We start from the raw sequence: 16,852 nt of genomic DNA, 5'->3' as shown, positions 1-16,852 counted from the left end.
AGGCGGCAGAGTACATGGTGTGAAGCTACGCAGTCCAGTCGCATGAGAGGACGTAGCTAGTCAACAAAGCAATAGGGCAGGATTACAAAAACGAGGAGGCTCCGAACGAAGCGGCAGAGGAGAGCTGGGGAAGAGCCCCCCGCCCCACAGAGCCCTTGGCAAGACTCCTGGGGGCCTCCGTCCTCCTCACACTCCCCCATGAGGTAGGTCAGATTACAACCCCCCCCTCCCGTTTACATTTGGGGACACTGAGGCACGCCCAGGGGAGGGGCCAGGAGCACAACTCTGCCCATGAGGAGCTGGTGGCAGGTCGGGGAGACAGACAGACGGCAGGCAGCGCGTCCTTCATCACTGACCCTCTTGCTTCCATGCACGGGAGTTGAGATGGGGGTGGGGTGGTAAAAAAAGAAACTGGTGCCAGAAGCCTCCAGTGGTGCCTCCCCTCCCCTCCCCACCCCCCCGCCCCAGGAGCTCTGCAAATGTGCTCCGTTGCTTCGGACCCCAGAAAAGCGCTCTCTGAGGGACTTTGGTTTCTTGAGCTCGGCTAGCAAAAGATCCCTTTGGGCAAGTCGCAAGCCCTCCTGGTGGAAAAGCTGAGGGTGTCCCAGCAGCCTGGGGGGGGGGGGGGCGGGGGGCGGGGCCTTGCCAAGGGGACAGAAAAGCCTCCTTCTGAAAAGGCCCCCAAGCAGGGACGGCATGCAAGCGCAGCCGATGCATCTGTGCCAGGGCCTGGCCTCCTGGAGGGCGGCAGCTCGGGTCCCCTCCATCGCTCCCAGCCAGGCTCTTCCTGCCAGCGGGGGCTTCCCCCCAGTCGAAGCAGGGGGCCCAGAGGGAAGCAGGCGGGCGTGGGCACAGGGGCGGGCCCAGGTGAAGGGTCTTTGCTCTCCTGGTGAGGCCCAGCACCCGAGCAAGGCCGGTGTGGAAGGAGCGAGGGGCCAGGAAGGGCCGCTCCCGTCAGTCAGGGAGGGAGGGCACCCAGCCCCAGCCCCGGGGCCAAGCCCCCCCCCCCCCCACATGCTCCTCCCCCGGGACAGAACACCAACCCCCCCAGGCGCCAGAAAGGGGCTTCAGCACCAGAGGTCAGTTGGCGAAGAGGAATCCGTGGCACAGAGCCTGCTGGCCACCGTCGCGCGCGCTCATGCAGTCACTCACACTCAGCGCCCCCCCCGGCCCCCCGTGGCTCAGGACCCGCCTGAGCAGAGACCCTTGCTCCTGTCCTCTGCGGGCAGCTCCAGGCCCGAGGCGCCCATCTGCGAAGAAGCAGCATCGCTTGCAGCAGGCCAGGCAGGCAAAGGCCGCCGCCCCCTCCCTCCCTCCGCACGCAGCCTCAGGCCTTGGGGGCGGCTTTCTGGTCCGCTTTGGAAGCGGGCAGCCCGTTCTCCGTGTGGTCGTTTCCTGAGGAGCTCACCAGGCACTCGTTGCTGCGGAGAGAGAAGGGAGAGGAGGCCTGCAGCAGAGGGGGGGGCAGGCGGGGGCGGGGCCGGGGGGCGGGGCCTGGGCCGTCCCTCCCCCTCCCCGCGTGGGGCAGCCCCCCTCCCTCCCTCCCCCCCCCCGCTCACTTCTTCTCCTTCCGCTTCTTGAGGCCGAAGAGGACGAGCTTCTTGAGCAGGAGGCCGAGGACGAGGAGGCCGATGACGCCCCCCACCACCGCCGCGATGATCTTGGTCAGCGTCTTGTCCACCTTCTCCACTGCGGGGGGGGGGACGGGAGAGGGCGGGTCAGGGCAGGCGGGGGCCAGCCAGCCCCTCCCCCCCGGCCCGGGCCAGACTCACGCTCCACCACCACGGCCAGGGCGATGGTGGCGTTGTGCTCCGCGCCCTTCTCCTTGGGGTTCTTGACGGCGCACGTGTATTTGCCCGAGTCGCTGAAGTCCACCGAGAGGAGCACGATGGAGAGGTTGTACTCGCGACTGTCCTTGTGCAGCGGGACTTCGGGCAGCTGCACGCGCGGGTTGCACAGCTTGCACACCGGCCGGACGTTCTTGCTGCGGACCATCCCCGAGTACAGCTGTGGTCGAGGGGGGAGCCGGGAGTGAGTGAAGGGCCCTGCCCACAAAGTGCCCCTCCCGCCGGGGGCACAGCTGGCCCCCCGGACCCCGCGGGACAGGACGGGATGCAGCGGGAGCGCGGGGAGCGAAGGGCGCGGCCCTCTCGCCAGCAAGGAAAGGCCGCGGGCGCCGGAGGGGCGGGAGCTCTGCTGCCCGGGGGAGGAAGGGGTGCGCCCTGTGCCCCCCCAGCCCCAGCCCGCGCCGGCCACGCACTTTGGTGGCGTTGAACCACCAGGTGAACTCGGCGTTCTCGAAGCCGATGCAGGCGGTGAAGGTGCACGGCAGGAGCACGTCGGTGCCGTTCTGGTGGAAGATGGTGGTCGCCTTGCCCACCGACACGTCCAAGGCCAGCGCCGCCCAGCAGGAAACCAGCAGGCCTGCGGAGGGGGAGGGGGAGAGAAGGAGGTTGGGTGCGAGGAAGCGGGCCCTCCCCTCCCCCTCCCTCCCCTCCCCTCCCCCCGCGCCCGAGGGTCCCCCCCAGGCAGCCCGGGGCAGCAGGGCAGTGCCCTCTCTCTTGCCAAGGGGCGGGGAGGGGGGGGGGCTGCCACCTGGCGGCGGCTTCTCTGGGGGAGCTGCCGGGCCGCGGCCTCCCTGCTGTTCCCAGGCAGGGCTTGCAGAACTGGGCCAGAGCCCAACCGCCCCCCCCCCCCAGCAAGCCAGCTACCCGGAGGAAGGGCCCGGCCTCAAAGCGCTGGCGGCGGTGGGTGCAGGGGGGAGGGGGTGCAGGAGGGGGCCAGGCCGGCTGTGCAGAGGCTGGCCCAGTCCTCCGGAGCAGCTTCCAGCCAGGTGGCCTGGACCGGAGAGCAGGCCAGGGGGGGCGGGGGGCGGGACAAAAGGAATGTGCGCCAGGGCCGGTTTTGGGGGCGGGCGGGAACCAGCAGCAGCCCGGCTAAGTCCCTCTCCTGACCGCCCCGTGGAGCATCAGGCGCTGCTGCGGTCCACTCGACCCCCCCCCCCCCGCAGCCTCCCCGAAGCGCTTCCCGGACTCCTTGCAGGGCAAGAGAAGTGCTGCAAAGGTCTCTTTTGCGCGCCTTGGAGACCGGCCAAGGAAGGCAGCGCCGTCCCCCTCCCCAGCCCACTTTTCGGAGGGAGACCGCTGGGCCTGCCTGCCTGGCTGAGGCTTCCCTGAAGCTTCAAAGTGGCCAGGCAGCGGCTTGAACTGCCTGCGCCCTGTCTTGTGAGAAGATCCCCCCTCTCCCTCCTCGCCGCGCTCCAGGCAGCTTGCAGCCAGGGGTCTTGGAAACTCGCCGCTCCGCTCCCCAAGGCTCCCGGCCCCAGCGCCTTCTTGCCTCCCGCCCCACTCGCCGCCCTGCCCAGAGCGGGAGCTGAAGCAGGTGCAGACTTTCTCCCCTCCCCTCCCCCTCGGCCCGCAGGACTCTGGCTCTGGGACCGGCCAGCCCGGATGCCCCCCCCCGCCTGCGCGCCCCCTGCAGCCTCCCCCTCCCCAGCAGGAGCGGCGGGGCCAGGTGGCCGGCGGCGCCCTCGTTACCCAGCAAGGCCGCCCGGAGCCGGCCTCCTCCTCGGGCCATGGCCGCACTCCCGGATCCTCCTGCGCCGCCGCCGCCGCAGCGCAGTGCCTTCCGCCGGCTCCCAGCCCCAGAGCCGTCTGCCAAAGTTGCCGCGCCGCCCGGCCCGCCCCCTCGAGCAGCCCCGGCCGGCCTGGGGGCGGAGACTCCGCGGCGGGCGGAGACTAGGGAAAGCCGCAGAGCTGCCGCCGCCGCCGCCACGCGGGGAGGGAGGGAGGGAGGGCGCTCGCCAGCCTTCCTCCTGGCCGGATCCGCCGCGGCCTCGCTGGCTGCCGGAGAGGGCTCCTGGGCACGGGCCTGCCTGCCTTCCCTAACCCCATCCCAGCCGCGTTGGAGGCTCAGTCCCGGAGGAGGGGGGAGACCCGGCGACCCTCCCTCCCCCCAGCCGCTTGGAACCTGTCCTTTGCGGCCCTTGCCTCAGTCTCCGGGGAGGCGGCGGCGGCGGCCCGGGAGCTTCACAGAGCTGCTGGGCCAGGGCCTCCGAACTTCCTTCCTCCCGGCCAGGAGCTGGCAGCCGCGCCCCCTCCTCTCCCTGCCCCCAGAGGCAGAAGGTCGGGGGCCGCCGGCGGGTGCAGCACAACCGGGCCCATGTGCGCGGGGGGGGGGGAGCAGGCCGCCAAGAGAACCCGACCCCCCCCCCCCCTCTCTGGCACTAGCGGGGCCACAGCCTTGCCGCCCTGCCGCCACTTCCCGGCCCTTTGCGGTGCGAGAGAGCCGCCAGCCCGCGGGGTGGGAGGCTGCCGGGGCGCAGGGGGGATGGGGCTTGCAGGGCAAGGGCCGCTCAAGGCGGGGCGGGGGCCACTCCCGGAGCAAGAGAGGGCGCGGCGGGGGAGGGGGCTTCCAGCTGCTGGAGGAAGGCAGGCCGGCCTGAGCGCGGAGAGGCAGACGCCGCAGGGTCGTGGGGGCCTGCCAGGCAGGGGTTGAGCTGCGGCGGGGCGGGGCGCAGCCTTCGGGGTACCGGCTCGGCTAGGACCCAGACTGGCCGGGAGCGGAGCCCCTGGGGGTTTTGGCCCTACTGGTGTGGCCCGGACTGGGGGAGCCACCGGCGGGATGACTCCCACAGGGCTTCTCTGCTGTTCTTCTGTTCCCTGAAGAGCCCCCTTGAATACCCGCTTCTTGGGACCGGGGGAGGAGGTGGGGAGGACAGAGGCCCTGCAAGAGGCCGCTCAGAGGCGCCAGCCCCACCAGCTCCGGGCACCTGGGCACTCCGCCAGCGCAGGGTGGGCAGCCAGCTGCACCGGGGCACCGAGGGAGAGTCGGAGGAGAGAAGGTGGGACCAGAGCCGGTGGGTTGATCAAAAGAGTTTCCGGCTCAACGTGAGGAAGAACTTCCTGACCGTCAGAGCGGTTCCTCGGTGGAACAGGCTTCCTCCTCGGGAGGTGGTGGGCTCTCCTTCCTTGGAGGTTTTGAAGCAGAGGCTAGATGGCCCTCTGACAGCAATGAGGATCCTGTGAATTTAGGGGGAGGGGTTTGTGAGTTTCCTGCATTGTGCAGGGGGCTGGACTAGATGACCCTCACTCTGGAGGTCCCTTTCTAAGGGGCCAGGGGGGAGAATTCCCCACCTGCCCCCATCCCCCTGGCGGGTCTGCCCTTGCATGTTCCTGAGATCCAGCAGCAGCGCCCAAGAGCCCCGACGGATCTCCAGGCGGCCTGGCAAGGCCAACTCCCCCCTTTGAGATCGGATTCACTGGGGGGGGGGCGCTCGACGGGGCTGCTCCCGGTTGCCCCCGCCAGCCCCGGGCCTGCTGGCCAGGCAGGAGTTGTTTTCCAGGCACAGCAGCTGCTGCAGCCGGTGGCCGCCCCCGCCGGACCCTCCACACCTCGCCCCGCTCGATGACGACGAGGGGCAAAAATAGAGGCGGCGGGCCGGGCAGGTGCGCCCAGAAGCGCTGAGTGCGCAGCGTCCTCCCCGCGAGGACAAGCAGCGGCAGCGGCGGTGGCGGCAGAGGGGAAACCAGGACAGGCGCGCGCCCAGCAGGAGGAGGAGGAGGAGGAGGCGGCCGGGGCCGGTGCGCGGGAGGGGGGGCAGAGGGCCAGCTCCGCTTTCGGGGCAAGGCGAGCGGCGGCCAGGGTCACCTTCCTTCCCAGTCGGCTTTGGGCTGCAGTGGAAGAGGCCGCGGGCGGGGTTGGGAGCCTTCTGTTCGTGGGAAGGAACCCCCCACCCGCTTTCATTGTTTTTCTCCCCATTTGCACCCCGCCTGTCTTCCTCTCCTTTCGCCCGCAGCCCCCGACAGCCAGCCCTGCCAGGTAGCGCCGGTGGTGGCCACCCAGCCTCGGGTCCGGTTGGAGACAGAGAGCCTTGCCGCTGGCCCGACCTTCTGCTGCACAGACCCTGGACACAGGGAGGCCCCCTGGGCAGAGGTGAGGCCCCCGGCCCCCTTGCACCCACCCCCATACCCGGGGTCTGGCGGCGTAGAGCTGCTTTTGGCAGGGCGGGCTTTGGGCTGAGGCACCCCCAGCCAGGCAGCGAGACCGGGCAGGGCATGGGCGCTGGGGGGGGGGAGAGCTTTCTGGGGGTGACCGAGAGAGCCTCTTGGCCTGCGGCTGGCCCCCGCCCGCTCCTGCCTGCCTGCGGGGGAATCCCTGGGACCTCCGCTCCCGGCGGCGGCGGGCTGCGGGGGCTGGTCTCCTGGCTGCGCCTCCCCAGCCCCAAACTGGCGGGCGCAAAGGAGGTGTTTCTCAGGCGGGAAGCCGCGCAGCCAGGAGATCTCGCCGGCCAGTCTTGCTGGGGCCCTGGAGGCGCCCCTTCGCAGACGGGTCTCTGGCCTGGGCAAAGCACTGGAGGCCGAAGCGCCGCGGGCAGCTCCTGCTGGGCCAGTTGACAGCCCCCCTCCCCCGCGCCACAGCAGCGCTTTGGCCGAGGTGTCCCTGCGCCGGCTCCCTCGCTGCCCTCCGGGAAGGTCTTTCCTCCCCTCCCCTCCCCGGAGCCCAGTCAGGAAGGGTCCCGGAGTGACAGGAGGCTTTCTGGGGGGAGATGGAAACCGCAGTCCGCCCCCCCCCCCGCCAAGCTGGCCGCCGCCTCCTGAGTTGCCGGGTGGGGGTGGGGGTGGGGGAGCCAATGCGGGCCGTGCAGTTGTCCCTCTCGGCAGGGGGTCGTGGACTCTCTCGCGCAGCAGGGACCCTTAAGGAAGTCGCTGGTCTTGACTGCGCTTCTTCGTCTGTTGCTCTCTCTCTTCCTTCGCAGGGCAGCCGGGCCTGAGAGCCAGTTGGGTGTAGCGGTGAAGTGTGCGGACTCTTATCTGGGAGAACCGGGTTTGATATCTCACTGCTCTACTTGGTCAGCCATAGCTCTTGCAGAGCTGTCCTTGAAAGGGCAGCTGCTGTGAGAGCCCTCTCAGCCCCACCCACCTCACAGGGTGTCTGTTGTGGGGGAGGAAGGGAAAAATATTGTGAGCCGCTCTGAGACTCTCCGGAGTGGAGGGCGGGATATAAATCCAATATCTTCATCTACCTCACAGGGTGTCTGTTGTGGGAGAGGAAGGGAAAGGAGATTGTGAGCAGCTCTGAGACTCTTCGGAGTGGAGGGCGGGATATATAAATCCAATATCTTCTTTTCAGCAACCCCCCCCCCATTCTTTCTGAGAACTGCGGTATCTCCTTTAATCTGAAGAAAGGGGGGGGGGGCTGGAATGCCAGGAGACACCCCCCCCCCCCCGCCATTCCGCTTCTCCCCAAGGAAAGTCTTCGGGCGCCTTAGAGACGTTTGTGGGGGGGGGGGGGCGGGGAGCAAGCCCTAGAGAAATCTTGAGCCTCCTGAGTCTCCGCTCGGCCAGCCGCCGGCTCTGCTCCCCAAGGATCCTCCCGCCGGACCGCGTCGGCCTCTGAGTTGTGGGGTGGGCTAGATGGCCTCATGAGCCCAGCGCTCTAGAATCCGTCAGAGCGGGAGGGGGAGGGGGAGGGGCTGGGGTGGGCGAGTTCCCTGACCCCAAGGAAGACGAGGAGCCGCTGGTCCGAGAGACACGTTCCACTTTATTGTTTTGTGCTTAATGCGGGGGTTTCCTGGGCAGACCCAGGCTGCGAAATACTTGTTCTCAACAGAAATCGGCAGCGCGCGCGCGCACACGCGACTCAGTCAGTGCAAATGTCGGCAAACTGCAGCAGGACTCGTCGTCGTCGAGGTGCAAAAAGCGCGCGAGAGACACATTCCGCCCGGAGGCTCTGAAGGAACCAAACTGCAGCTTCGACAAAAGAAAGGCGGAAGCGGCGCCTTCGAGCCCCGCAGGCCGGGGAGCCGAAGCAGGGGGGCGGCAGCTGAGCGGGGCGGCACAAGGCCCGGAGGAAGCGGAAGGCCGAGGCGGGGGGGGGGGGAGGGGGTGGGCCTCGCCGGGCTCCGGCAAGAGAGGCGGCCGAGGGGAGGGCGAGGACTAGGAGGCCGTCAGAAGAGCCCCTCCTCCAGCCCCCCCCCCCGCATCCCCTGGCAGGGAGTTCCACAGGTCAGGCCAGGGGCTGCCTGGAGAGCGGCTTCACCCCTCTTCTGCCCCACTGGAGAAGCAGCCCCTTGGTGGGCAGCCGGTACCAATGGCGGTGGGGCGGGGGGGCAAAGGGGGCGGCTCCCCCTCAGCAGAGGGGCAGCGGGTGCTTGAGAAGCTAACAAGCAGTTTGCCCCCCAGGTAGCGGGGGTGGTAGTGGAGGCGGGTGTGGAAGTGCCCCCCCAGAGGCAGGACTGGGGCTCCTCGGCAGGCGGGCGGGAGAGTCGGGCGAGGCCCCGCCCCCTGGCAGTGAATTGTCTTGGCAGTTGCGGGTGTCCGCAGTGGCAGTTTTGCAGTGGCAAAGAGACCCCCTTGCCCCCCAAGTCTCCCCCAAAGTGACCCACCGAGAGGGCTGCGGAGGGGGGGAGACCTCTCTCTCTGGGGGCTCTAGGGAGGGGGGGCAGCGGGGGGAGGGGAGGCCTCTCTCTGGGGACTCTCGGGAGGGGGCGGGGGGAGGGGAGGCCTCTCTCTGGGGACTCTCGGGAGGGGGCGGGGGGGAGGGGAGGCCTCTCTCTGGGGACTCTCGGGAGGGGGCGGGGGGGCTCAGGGAGGCCCCTTCCCGGCCAGTCCCGCGGGCCCGTCGCTTCCTCCCCCGCTGCGGGGCGGGGGTTGCGGAGGGGGGGCTCTACTTGGGGCCCTCGTTGTCGCCGGGGTTGCCCTCGCCGTCGGTCTTGCCCTCTTCCTCGGTCTTCTGGTCGTCGGTGTTGAGCTTCTGCTGCTTCCGCCGCCGCAGACACTTGACGGCCACGAGGGCCAGGATGAGCACGGCCAGGAAGCCGCCCACGGAGGCGCCCACCACCACGGCCACGGTGGAGTCCCGCTCGGGGGGCTCTGGGGGGGAGACAGAGGGGGCAGGTGAGCCCAGGCGGGCCGGAGGGGGCGGGGAGGAGGGGAGGGGAGGGGAGGGGGGCGCTCACCTTCCGTGATGACCCGCAGCTGGATCTGGGCGTGGCCGCGGTGCCGGTCGGGGGGGTTGAGCACGAAGCAGTTGTAGAAGCCCTCGTCGTCCAGCTGCACGTCCTCCAGAGTGATGGACACGTCGTACTTGCCCAGGTTCCCCGTGAACTTCACGCGGCTCCCGAAGCGGGTCTGTTCCACCGGCAGCACCTTGGAGCGGAACTGCAGGAGCTGGGGGCAGGGGGGGGGGGGCGGTCAGCGTCAGGCAAAGGCGAGCCAGGGGGGGGGGCGGGGGGCTCCGGAAAGGCCAGCCAAGGGGCGGGGTGGCGGGGGGACTGGCCCAGGCGGGCTGGCCTGGGGGGCGATGGGGCCCGCAGGCCCGGCCCCTCCTGGGGGCGCTTGAAGAGCTCCCGGACCGGAGGCTCTCCTTGACCCCCGCCCTCCCTGCGGCCCCCTCACCGTCGTTTCGCTGCAGTTGTGGCACTCCTGATAGGTCCAGTTGAGGGAGAACTGCTTCTCGGTCACTCGGTAGCAGGAGTTGAAGGTGCAGGCCAGGCGGGCCGAGGAGCTGTTCAGCGCGTGGATGGTGCTCGGAGCCGTGACTTCCATGGCCAGGCTGCAGGGCCCTGCAGGCGGCGGGGGGAAGGAGCCGGCCTTAGCCCTCCTCTCCCGGGGCAAGGCGAGCAGCCCCTCCTCCCTGCTGAGGCGATGCGCTGTCCTCTGCCGGGGCTCAGGCGCCCTCGGCCTCCCCTCTCTGTCCCCCGGGCCTGCAGGCTGCAGAAATTGGGGCGCGGGGTGTGGAGGAGCCGATACAGCTGCCAGGCCCAGCTGGAGCCTGACGCCGAGCACAGCCGGCACTGCGGAGAGCTTCAGGGCCGCGGGGAGGGCGGGGTGGGCACAAGCAGCAGCCGCTTTTCTCCCCCGCCCCCGCCCTGGCCATTGGCGAGAGACTTGCAGCGTCTTGCTGCGGGATCCGCAGTGCGCGGCGGCAGAGCCTGGCTGGCTGCGGCAACTGCAGTGCCGCTTTCCGGCTGCGCTGATTCCCTTGCCTGCCGCTGTCTCCCCCCCCCCCCCCTGCCCCGGACAGCTGCAGAGCGGGAAATGCAGCCTCTCCCCTTCCCCCCTTCCGCGCGGAGTGTCCCCCCCAGCCCACCTGTGCCCCCCGCCCTCGCGATGCCCAGTGCCCCCCCTCCCGCCGGTGTCCCAAAGCCATCTGGGGGGCTGCCTTTCGGGCGAGGGTGGGTGGGTGGGGTGGCCTTCTGGAGGGCTCCGCGGGATGGCTGCGGCCAAAGGGTGGAGCCAGGCCTCTGCCCCACAGCAACCCCCTCTCCCTCCCAGGCCCGGCTGCAGGAGCACCGCGGAGGGCCACGGCCGGTCCGAGAGGGGAAGAGAAGGGCCGGCGGCCGCCTGGCGCGTCCCTGGCAGCACAGTGGGGGGCGGCGGGCAGGGAGGGAGGAGGGCTGCTGCGGACACTTGGCAGAGCCAACACGTGAAGGCCTGCATGTGTGAAAACGACCCTCCACCCCCGGGAAGGGAGGCCGATTTCAGGCAGGGAAGAGGCGCCCCCCACGTGCCCTCCGCCCGCCCCTGCCCAGCGGCGCCTCCCCTTACCCGGAGCCACGAGGAGGCCGAGGAGCGCCAGGGCGGGCAGGCCGAGGCGGGGGTCGCCGGGGGGGCTCATGCTGCGGCGGAGCTGCGGAGGGCGGAGGGGGGGGGGTCAGGCGCGGGGCTTCTCCGTCCCCCAGCCGGGCATGGTGCTATTGCTGAGGCTGCAAGATGGCCGGCCCGAGCCAGCGCTCGCAAAAAAGGGGGGACCGCCGGGTAAACTCTGCGGTTGGCGGATCAGGCAGGGGACGCGGGAGGGCGCGAAAACCTTCTCCTCCCCAACTCCCCCCTCCGCGGCCCTCGCCAGCCTAGCCAGGGGTCGGGCAGGGCCCCCAGACTAGGAGGGCAGGAAGCCCCCCCACCCCACCCCAGCAGCCATCTCCTGCGAGGGAAGGCCGGTCCCTCCCGGGCTGGCCTGGAGCCCAGTGGCCAGCAATGCAGGAAGGTCTCCAGGCCCCGACTGGAGGTTGGCCGCCCAGCAAGAGCGCCTCGCTCAGGATCCAGGCAGGAGATCCTTCCTGCCTACCTGCCTTCCAGGGGCCCAGAGTCTGGCCTGCCTCTGCTGCCCCCCGCCCCCGGGCTTCAGGCTTCCCTTCAGCCAACGGGGCAAGCGTTTCTTCCCGCCATCCTTGAGGCCGCTGTCTTTCAGGGGGAAACAGACTCCCCGCCCGAGGGGGGCCACTGGCTGCAGCCCCTTTCCATCCAGAGGCGGAAGCAGCCCTGGGGCGGGGCGGGCACTCCGCCGCTCCCTTGCAGCCACGCCCGGGGGCCAAGGCAGCAGAGCAGAGAGAGCCAGCGGAGACTCCCTCAGGCCCGGAGGAGGTCCGCTCCTCTGCCCTTCGACGGGGCCTGGGAGCCTTTCTCGGGGGGCTGCCTCCCCTCCCCTCCCCCGACGCAGATGAAAGGCTCGGCCCAAGCCCGGGAACGAGGGAGGGGCTGCTCAGGCCAGGCAGTTGCCCGGAGGGCGGGGGTCGCACTCTCACCCCCTCTGCCGCGAAGCTGCCTCTCCACTGCGGCTGCTTGCTGCAGACCCTCCTCCTCGCCTCCCTTCCTGCGCCTTAGGGCGAGCGGCGGAGGCCGGCGGCCAGGGGCCAGTGGTGTGGGCGCCCCCCCGCCAGGCGGCCCCTACCCCCCGCCGCTCTTGCCTAGTCGGACAATTTTGGGCAAAGGATGGACGGTTCTGCGCTTGGGAAAAAGCCAGCCGCCTGCGCTGGAAAACTCGCGGAGGGAGGCAACGTGAAACAAGAGAGCGTCTGCCGACCGAGGCAGCCCTTCTGCGGGCTGCGCCCCCCTCCTCCCCGCCTCCTGAGCGGCTGCCGGCCCGGCTGCTCTCACCTGCTGCGAGAGCCAAGCGCTCCCCGCCCCTCCCCGCTGCCTCGCCCTGCCTGGCCCCGACGGCAGCCCAAGACCCACCGCTGCCCCTTTCCTGGCCCGGTGGGGCGCGCTGCGGGGAGGAGGCGGGGCTGCCACCCCCACGCCAGCCTGCCCTGCCCGCCCCCCCTTCAAGGGAGAAGGCGCGGAGCCGCAAGCGGAGAAGGGCCGGGGCCACCCCCGACCGGTCCCTGGCAGCCGCCTGGCCACCGAGGCAGCAACCACCGGCCTTCCGCGCCCTGGGAACAGCTGCTTTGTCTGCGGGGGGCGAGGGGGGAGGCCGCTCCAGAGTCCATCTGTCCGGGGCAGCCGCAGCAGAGAGAGGAGCTGCAGACGGAGGCAGGAGGAGAGGGGGGCGGAAGGAAAGGCAGCGGGGCAGGCTCCGAGGCAAGCCTGGCTGGGTGGGTGGGGTGGGACGAAACGGCGACTGGACAGTATTAGGTGCAGCGGTCCCAGGGGGGAAACCACCCCTCCGCTGCCGTCCTCGGAGCGCTCCCTCCAGCCCAGGCGCAGCTGCAAGGAGCAAGACGCGCTAGCCCAGAGGCCCGCAAGGCCTTCCTCTTCCCTCCCACTCTGGCCAGGCGCGGCGCCCCACTTCCCCCCTTGGTGCCTGCCAGGGAATCTCAGGAACCTCTCTTCCGACTCCCATCCCGCCTGGCTCGACGGGGAGGGAGGGAACTGGCAGGAAGGGCGGAATTTGAGAGAGAGAACCTGTTCCCAAGAAAACCAGCCTGCACAGCTTTCCAAGCAAGAAGCAGTTTCAGGATTCCTCTTACCGAAGGGAAAAGGCAAACTTGTCAACAGGAAAAGGAAGGGTCCCCTGTGCAAGCACCAGTCGCTTCCGACTCTGGGGTGACGCTGCTTTCAGACCTCTAAACAAGCAATGCGCTTATTCCTTTAGGATTCTGATCCATTTAGGGATGGCTCCGGCCAGACCTCGCCACTGTGTTTGCAGTCAGAGGGCCCTTCGCAGCATCTCGGACACTGGCGACGGCGGCCTTCAAGACCCTGGGATCAAGATCAGCTGTCAGTCAAGAGAGCCATTCCTTTTTCTGACCAGAAGACTCTGACCGGAGCCATTGTGGTCCAAAGAGGATGAGGAACAAGGGACCTGTTTGGGTTAATATCTTTATAAATATTCAAGTAACTACCTGGTTGGATCAGGGGGATGCTGCAGACATCGCTTATCTTGATTTCAGGAAGGCATTTGAGAAGGCTCCACATACTATCCTTGTTGACAAGTTGGTAAGATGTGGTTTGGATCCTGTTACTGTTAGGTGGGTCTATGTAACTGGTTGACAGATTGCGCCCAAAGAGTGCTTGTGAATGGTTCCTCATCCTCTTGGAGAGGAGTGACAAATGGAGTGCCTCAGGGATCTGTCCTGGGACCTGTTTTGTTCAACATCTTTATCAATTATTTGGATGAAGGAATAGAGGGAATGCTTATTACATTTGCAAATGGTACTAAACTGGGAGGAGTTGCAAACACACAAGAAGAAAGATACAGGTTATAGGTGATTTTGACAGGCTGGGGTGTCTTCTGCATTTTGGTTGGAAAACCCCAATGCATAATTATAGCATGGGGGAGACGTGTCTTCACAGTTGTATGTGCGGAAAGGACCTTGAGGTCTTAGTGGACCATACACAGAACTGGAGTCAACAGTGTGATGCGGTGGCTAAAAAGGCAAATGCAATTTTGGGCTGTATCAACAGAAGTCTAGTGTCCAGATCACGTGAAGTGATGGTATCACTTTACTCTGCTCTGGTAAGACCTCACCTGGAGTATTGTGCTCAGTTTTGGGCACCACATTTTAAGAAGGATCTAGACAAGCTGGAATGGGTCGAGAGGAGGGTGACGAAGATGGTGAGGGGTCTGGAGACCAAGTCTTATGAGGAAAGGCTGAAGGAGCTGGGGATGTTTAACTTGGAGAGGAGGCAGCCGAGAGGTGATAGGGTCACCATCTTCAAGTACTTGAAGGGCTGTCATAGAGAATGGTGCAGAATTGTTTTCTAAGGCCCCAGAAGGTCAGACAAGAAACAACAGGTTGAAATTATATCAGAAGAGTTTTTGACTAAACATTAGGAAGAATTTCCTGACAGAGTTGTTCCTCAGTGGAGCAGGCTTCCTCAGGAGGTGATGGGCTCTCCTTCTTTGGAGGTTTTAAAGAAAGGATCGATGGCCACCTGACAGCAAGGCTGATCCTGAGAATGAGGCAGCTCACGGGAGGGAGGGCAGGAGGGCTGAGTTCTCATGGCCATTCCTGACACATCCAGGGAAATGATGGTGGCCACTTTGGGGTCAGGCAGCAATTTTTCTCCAGGCCAGTTTGGCCCCAGGGATCCTGGGGGGTTATCATTATCATTATGCCGTTTTCTGGGTGTGAGCAGCTGTTTCAGGTGCCTGTGTGGAGAGGTGTTTGTGGATCTCCCACATTGTGTGTGGGGGGGGGTTGGACACGATGACCTTGGAGCTCCATTTCAACTCTATGATTCTTTAACTCAAGCAGTGCCATCTGGTCTTGATTTATAATTCCTTGTTTTTAATGGTTTTATCTATTTGTTATGCTTGTTTTGAATTGTTATCGTTGGAGTGGCTCTTGCAATCTGTCCTGAGCCTGCTCATGGGGAGGGCAGAACATACCTTTGAAGAAACAAAGGAATAAACAAGTTACAGTTGGAAGTCAAGAGGCCATGAGCGCCTTTTGCTCCCTCTCAGAGGTCTTCTGCCACCTCTCACACTCTCATTACGTATACTAACATAACTCATTATGTTGGTGATTTACCAGCAGAACCTAAACCACACGTGGTGATGAGTTTCTCAAAATGTCACATTATATGTGAAGGAGGTATATACTTGTGAGGAAATTAGTGAATCTGAGCATGGCAGTTCAATTGAGAGTCTCTGGGTAAAAAGAAAAGGAGTAAGAAATAATGGTGATATTATGGTGGAGGTCTGCTGTAGACCACCAAGCCAGGCAGAGCACTTGGAGGAGCCACTCATAGAACAGCTTACAAAGTTCTCAAAGAGATGGACACGGTGGTCATGGGAGATTTCAGTTACCCAGATATCTGTTGGAAGTCCAACTCTACTAAAAACAAAAGATCAAATAAAGTCCTGACTTGTCTTGCTGACAACTTCATTTTCCAGAAAGTAGAAAGGGGAACAAGGAGATCTGCTATTGTGGACTTCATGCTCACCAACAGGGAAGGACTGGTTGACAGGGTGAAAGTACCAGGCACCCTGGGTAGTAGTGATCATGTAATTTTGGAATTTACAATCTTGGGGAAGGGAATAGCTGTACATAGTCAATCATAAAAGTTCAACTTCAGGAAAGCAAATTTTTATAAACTGAAGAGTTATGCTGGGTAAAATCCCGTGCTCAGAAATACTTAAGGAGAAAGAGGACGGGTGGGAGTTTCTTAAAAGTTAAATATTGAAAGCACAATCACAAACAATTCCTATGAGAAGGAAAAATGGGAGGAGCCTAAAGAAGCCAGGGTGGCTCCATAAACAGCTTTCTAAGGACCTGAGAAATAATTTAAAAAATCATTTATGAAGAAGATGATATTGGATTTATATCCCGCCCTCCACTCCGAAGAGTCTCAGAGCGGCTCACAATCTCCTTTACCTTCCTCCCCCACAACAGACACCCTGTGAGGTGGGTGGGGCTGGAGAGGGCTCTCACAGCAGCTGCCCTTTCAAGGACAACCTCTGCCAGGGCTATGGCTGACCCAAGGCCATGCTAGCAGGTGCAAGTGGAGGAGTGGGGAATCAAACCCGGTTCTCCCAGATAAAAGTCCGCACACTTAACCACTACACCAAACTGGCTCTCATTTATGAAATGAGCTCTGGGAGAGAGCGGGAAAGGAGTGCGGCTGCAAGGCTGAGTGTTTGGTTTTCTAAACAGCTGGGGGAAGTTGCTGAGAGTCTGAGTTTGTGTGATTGCTGGGGAACTGCTGTTTGTTTTGAGTGGACTGTAGGTGATTGTTGCTGATAGTAGGTGATTGTTGTTCACTGGGAGTGTCTGTGTTGTCTGGGGCAGACTGAGGCCCCACCCTCTTTGCATTATTAGGCTGCACCTTGCCAGAGGCCCGAGCCTTTGGTGGGAGCTGAAGGGTGAGAGCTAAAGGGCTCTTGGCCTGGGGGTCTAGCCTGGGGGTTCTCTGGGAAGGTGGGTAGTTCCTCACGAGTAGTCTCAAGCAGCGGTTGGTAGTGGAATTTACAGGGAAATAAAGACAAAGAGAATTTTGAGATGGATTGCAGCAGCATGGCTGGTGAGGGAGCAGACGTAGTGACATATAAAGACTGTGGGATGTTTGTATTTCTACCTGAGAGTAGCAGCAATTACACTTGCAGCAAGTATAAGTTAGTAGCCCTGCTGGAGGAGAAGATATGGGGACTGGAGGCAAGATTATCCACACTGCAGTGTATAAAAGAAAGTGAGGGTTTTCTTGACAAAACCCTTGAGGCTCTCTTGAAAAGATAAGAGAAGGAAGCGGAAGTGGTATCTCAGCAGTTGGAAGAGAATCCAAGACAGGATGAGGGTTCATGGAAAAATGTAAGCCGAAGGAGCAAGAAAATCAGGAGATGTTCTGAGCCTCTGCTGCTAAGCAATAGGTTTCAGGATTTCCCCACAATAACTGATTCTGAACCATTGGAACAAGGGCTACTTCCCCAGCCTCTGTAAAGCTTGAAGGATCCTGTGGATAATAAGCCTGGAGCTTCTGCTCCCCAATGTAGGAAGAGGAAGGTGGTGGTAATTGGAGACTCTTTGCTCAGAGAGGTGGAGCCAAAAGTGCGTCGACTGGACTTGTCATCCTGAAAGGTCTGCTGTCTGCTGGGTGCACGCATCCAGGATGTGACAGAAAGGATTGGAAGATTTATCAAGCCCATGGATTATTATCTTTTTTTGCTGATCCACGTGGGAACGAATGAT

General features: G+C 64.4%; 2 protein-coding genes across 2 annotated transcripts; both read right to left on the bottom strand.

Annotated features, from left to right (window-relative positions):
* Window positions 1–1,327: 1,327 nt before the first annotated feature.
* On the bottom strand, window positions 1,328–3,576 carry SCN4B (sodium voltage-gated channel beta subunit 4). The gene is made up of 5 exons (XM_060251629.1): window positions 3,537–3,576; window positions 2,261–2,424; window positions 1,773–2,007; window positions 1,560–1,689; window positions 1,328–1,421 (listed from the first exon to the last, which is right to left on the bottom strand). Exons 1-5 carry the CDS (start codon window positions 3,574–3,576, stop codon window positions 1,328–1,330), a joined length of 663 nt encoding a protein of 220 aa, XP_060107612.1.
* Window positions 3,577–8,667: 5,091 nt separating this feature from the next.
* On the bottom strand, window positions 8,668–9,573 carry SCN2B (sodium voltage-gated channel beta subunit 2). Its single transcript, XM_060250929.1, has 3 exons — window positions 9,399–9,573; window positions 8,960–9,170; window positions 8,668–8,873 (listed from the first exon to the last, which is right to left on the bottom strand). Exons 1-3 carry the CDS (start codon window positions 9,546–9,548, stop codon window positions 8,668–8,670), a joined length of 567 nt encoding a protein of 188 aa, XP_060106912.1. The 5' UTR covers window positions 9,549–9,573.
* Window positions 9,574–16,852: the final 7,279 nt, after the last annotated feature.

This window comes from Heteronotia binoei, chromosome 12 (assembly GCF_032191835.1).
Source record: "Heteronotia binoei isolate CCM8104 ecotype False Entrance Well chromosome 12, APGP_CSIRO_Hbin_v1, whole genome shotgun sequence".
Lineage (NCBI taxonomy): Eukaryota > Metazoa > Chordata > Lepidosauria > Squamata > Gekkonidae > Heteronotia > Heteronotia binoei.
Note: the sequence above shows the minus strand (reverse complement) of the source record. Positions and strands in the feature narration are given on the sequence as shown.

Excerpts from the sequence above, each read along its gene's own strand:
- SCN4B (XM_060251629.1), bottom strand. The coding sequence starts at position 3,576 with ATGGCCCGAGGAGGAGGCCGGCTCCGGGCGGCCTTGCTGG. Across the intron at positions 2,008-2,260 it reads GGTGGTTCAACGCCACCAAA|CTGTACTCGGGGATGGTCCG; the intron begins GTGCGTGGCCGG and ends CCTCGACCACAG. Across the intron at positions 1,690-1,772 it reads CCTGGCCGTGGTGGTGGAGC|TGGAGAAGGTGGACAAGACG; the intron begins GTGAGTCTGGCC and ends CCCCCCCCGCAG.
- SCN2B (XM_060250929.1), bottom strand. The coding sequence starts at position 9,548 with ATGGAAGTCACGGCTCCGAGCACCATCCACGCGCTGAACAGCTCCTCG. Across the intron at positions 9,171-9,398 it reads ACAACTGCAGCGAAACGACG|CTCCTGCAGTTCCGCTCCAA; the intron begins GTGAGGGGGCCG and ends CCCTGCCCCCAG. Across the intron at positions 8,874-8,959 it reads GCTGCGGGTCATCACGGAAG|AGCCCCCCGAGCGGGACTCC; the intron begins GTGAGCGCCCCC and ends TCTCCCCCCCAG.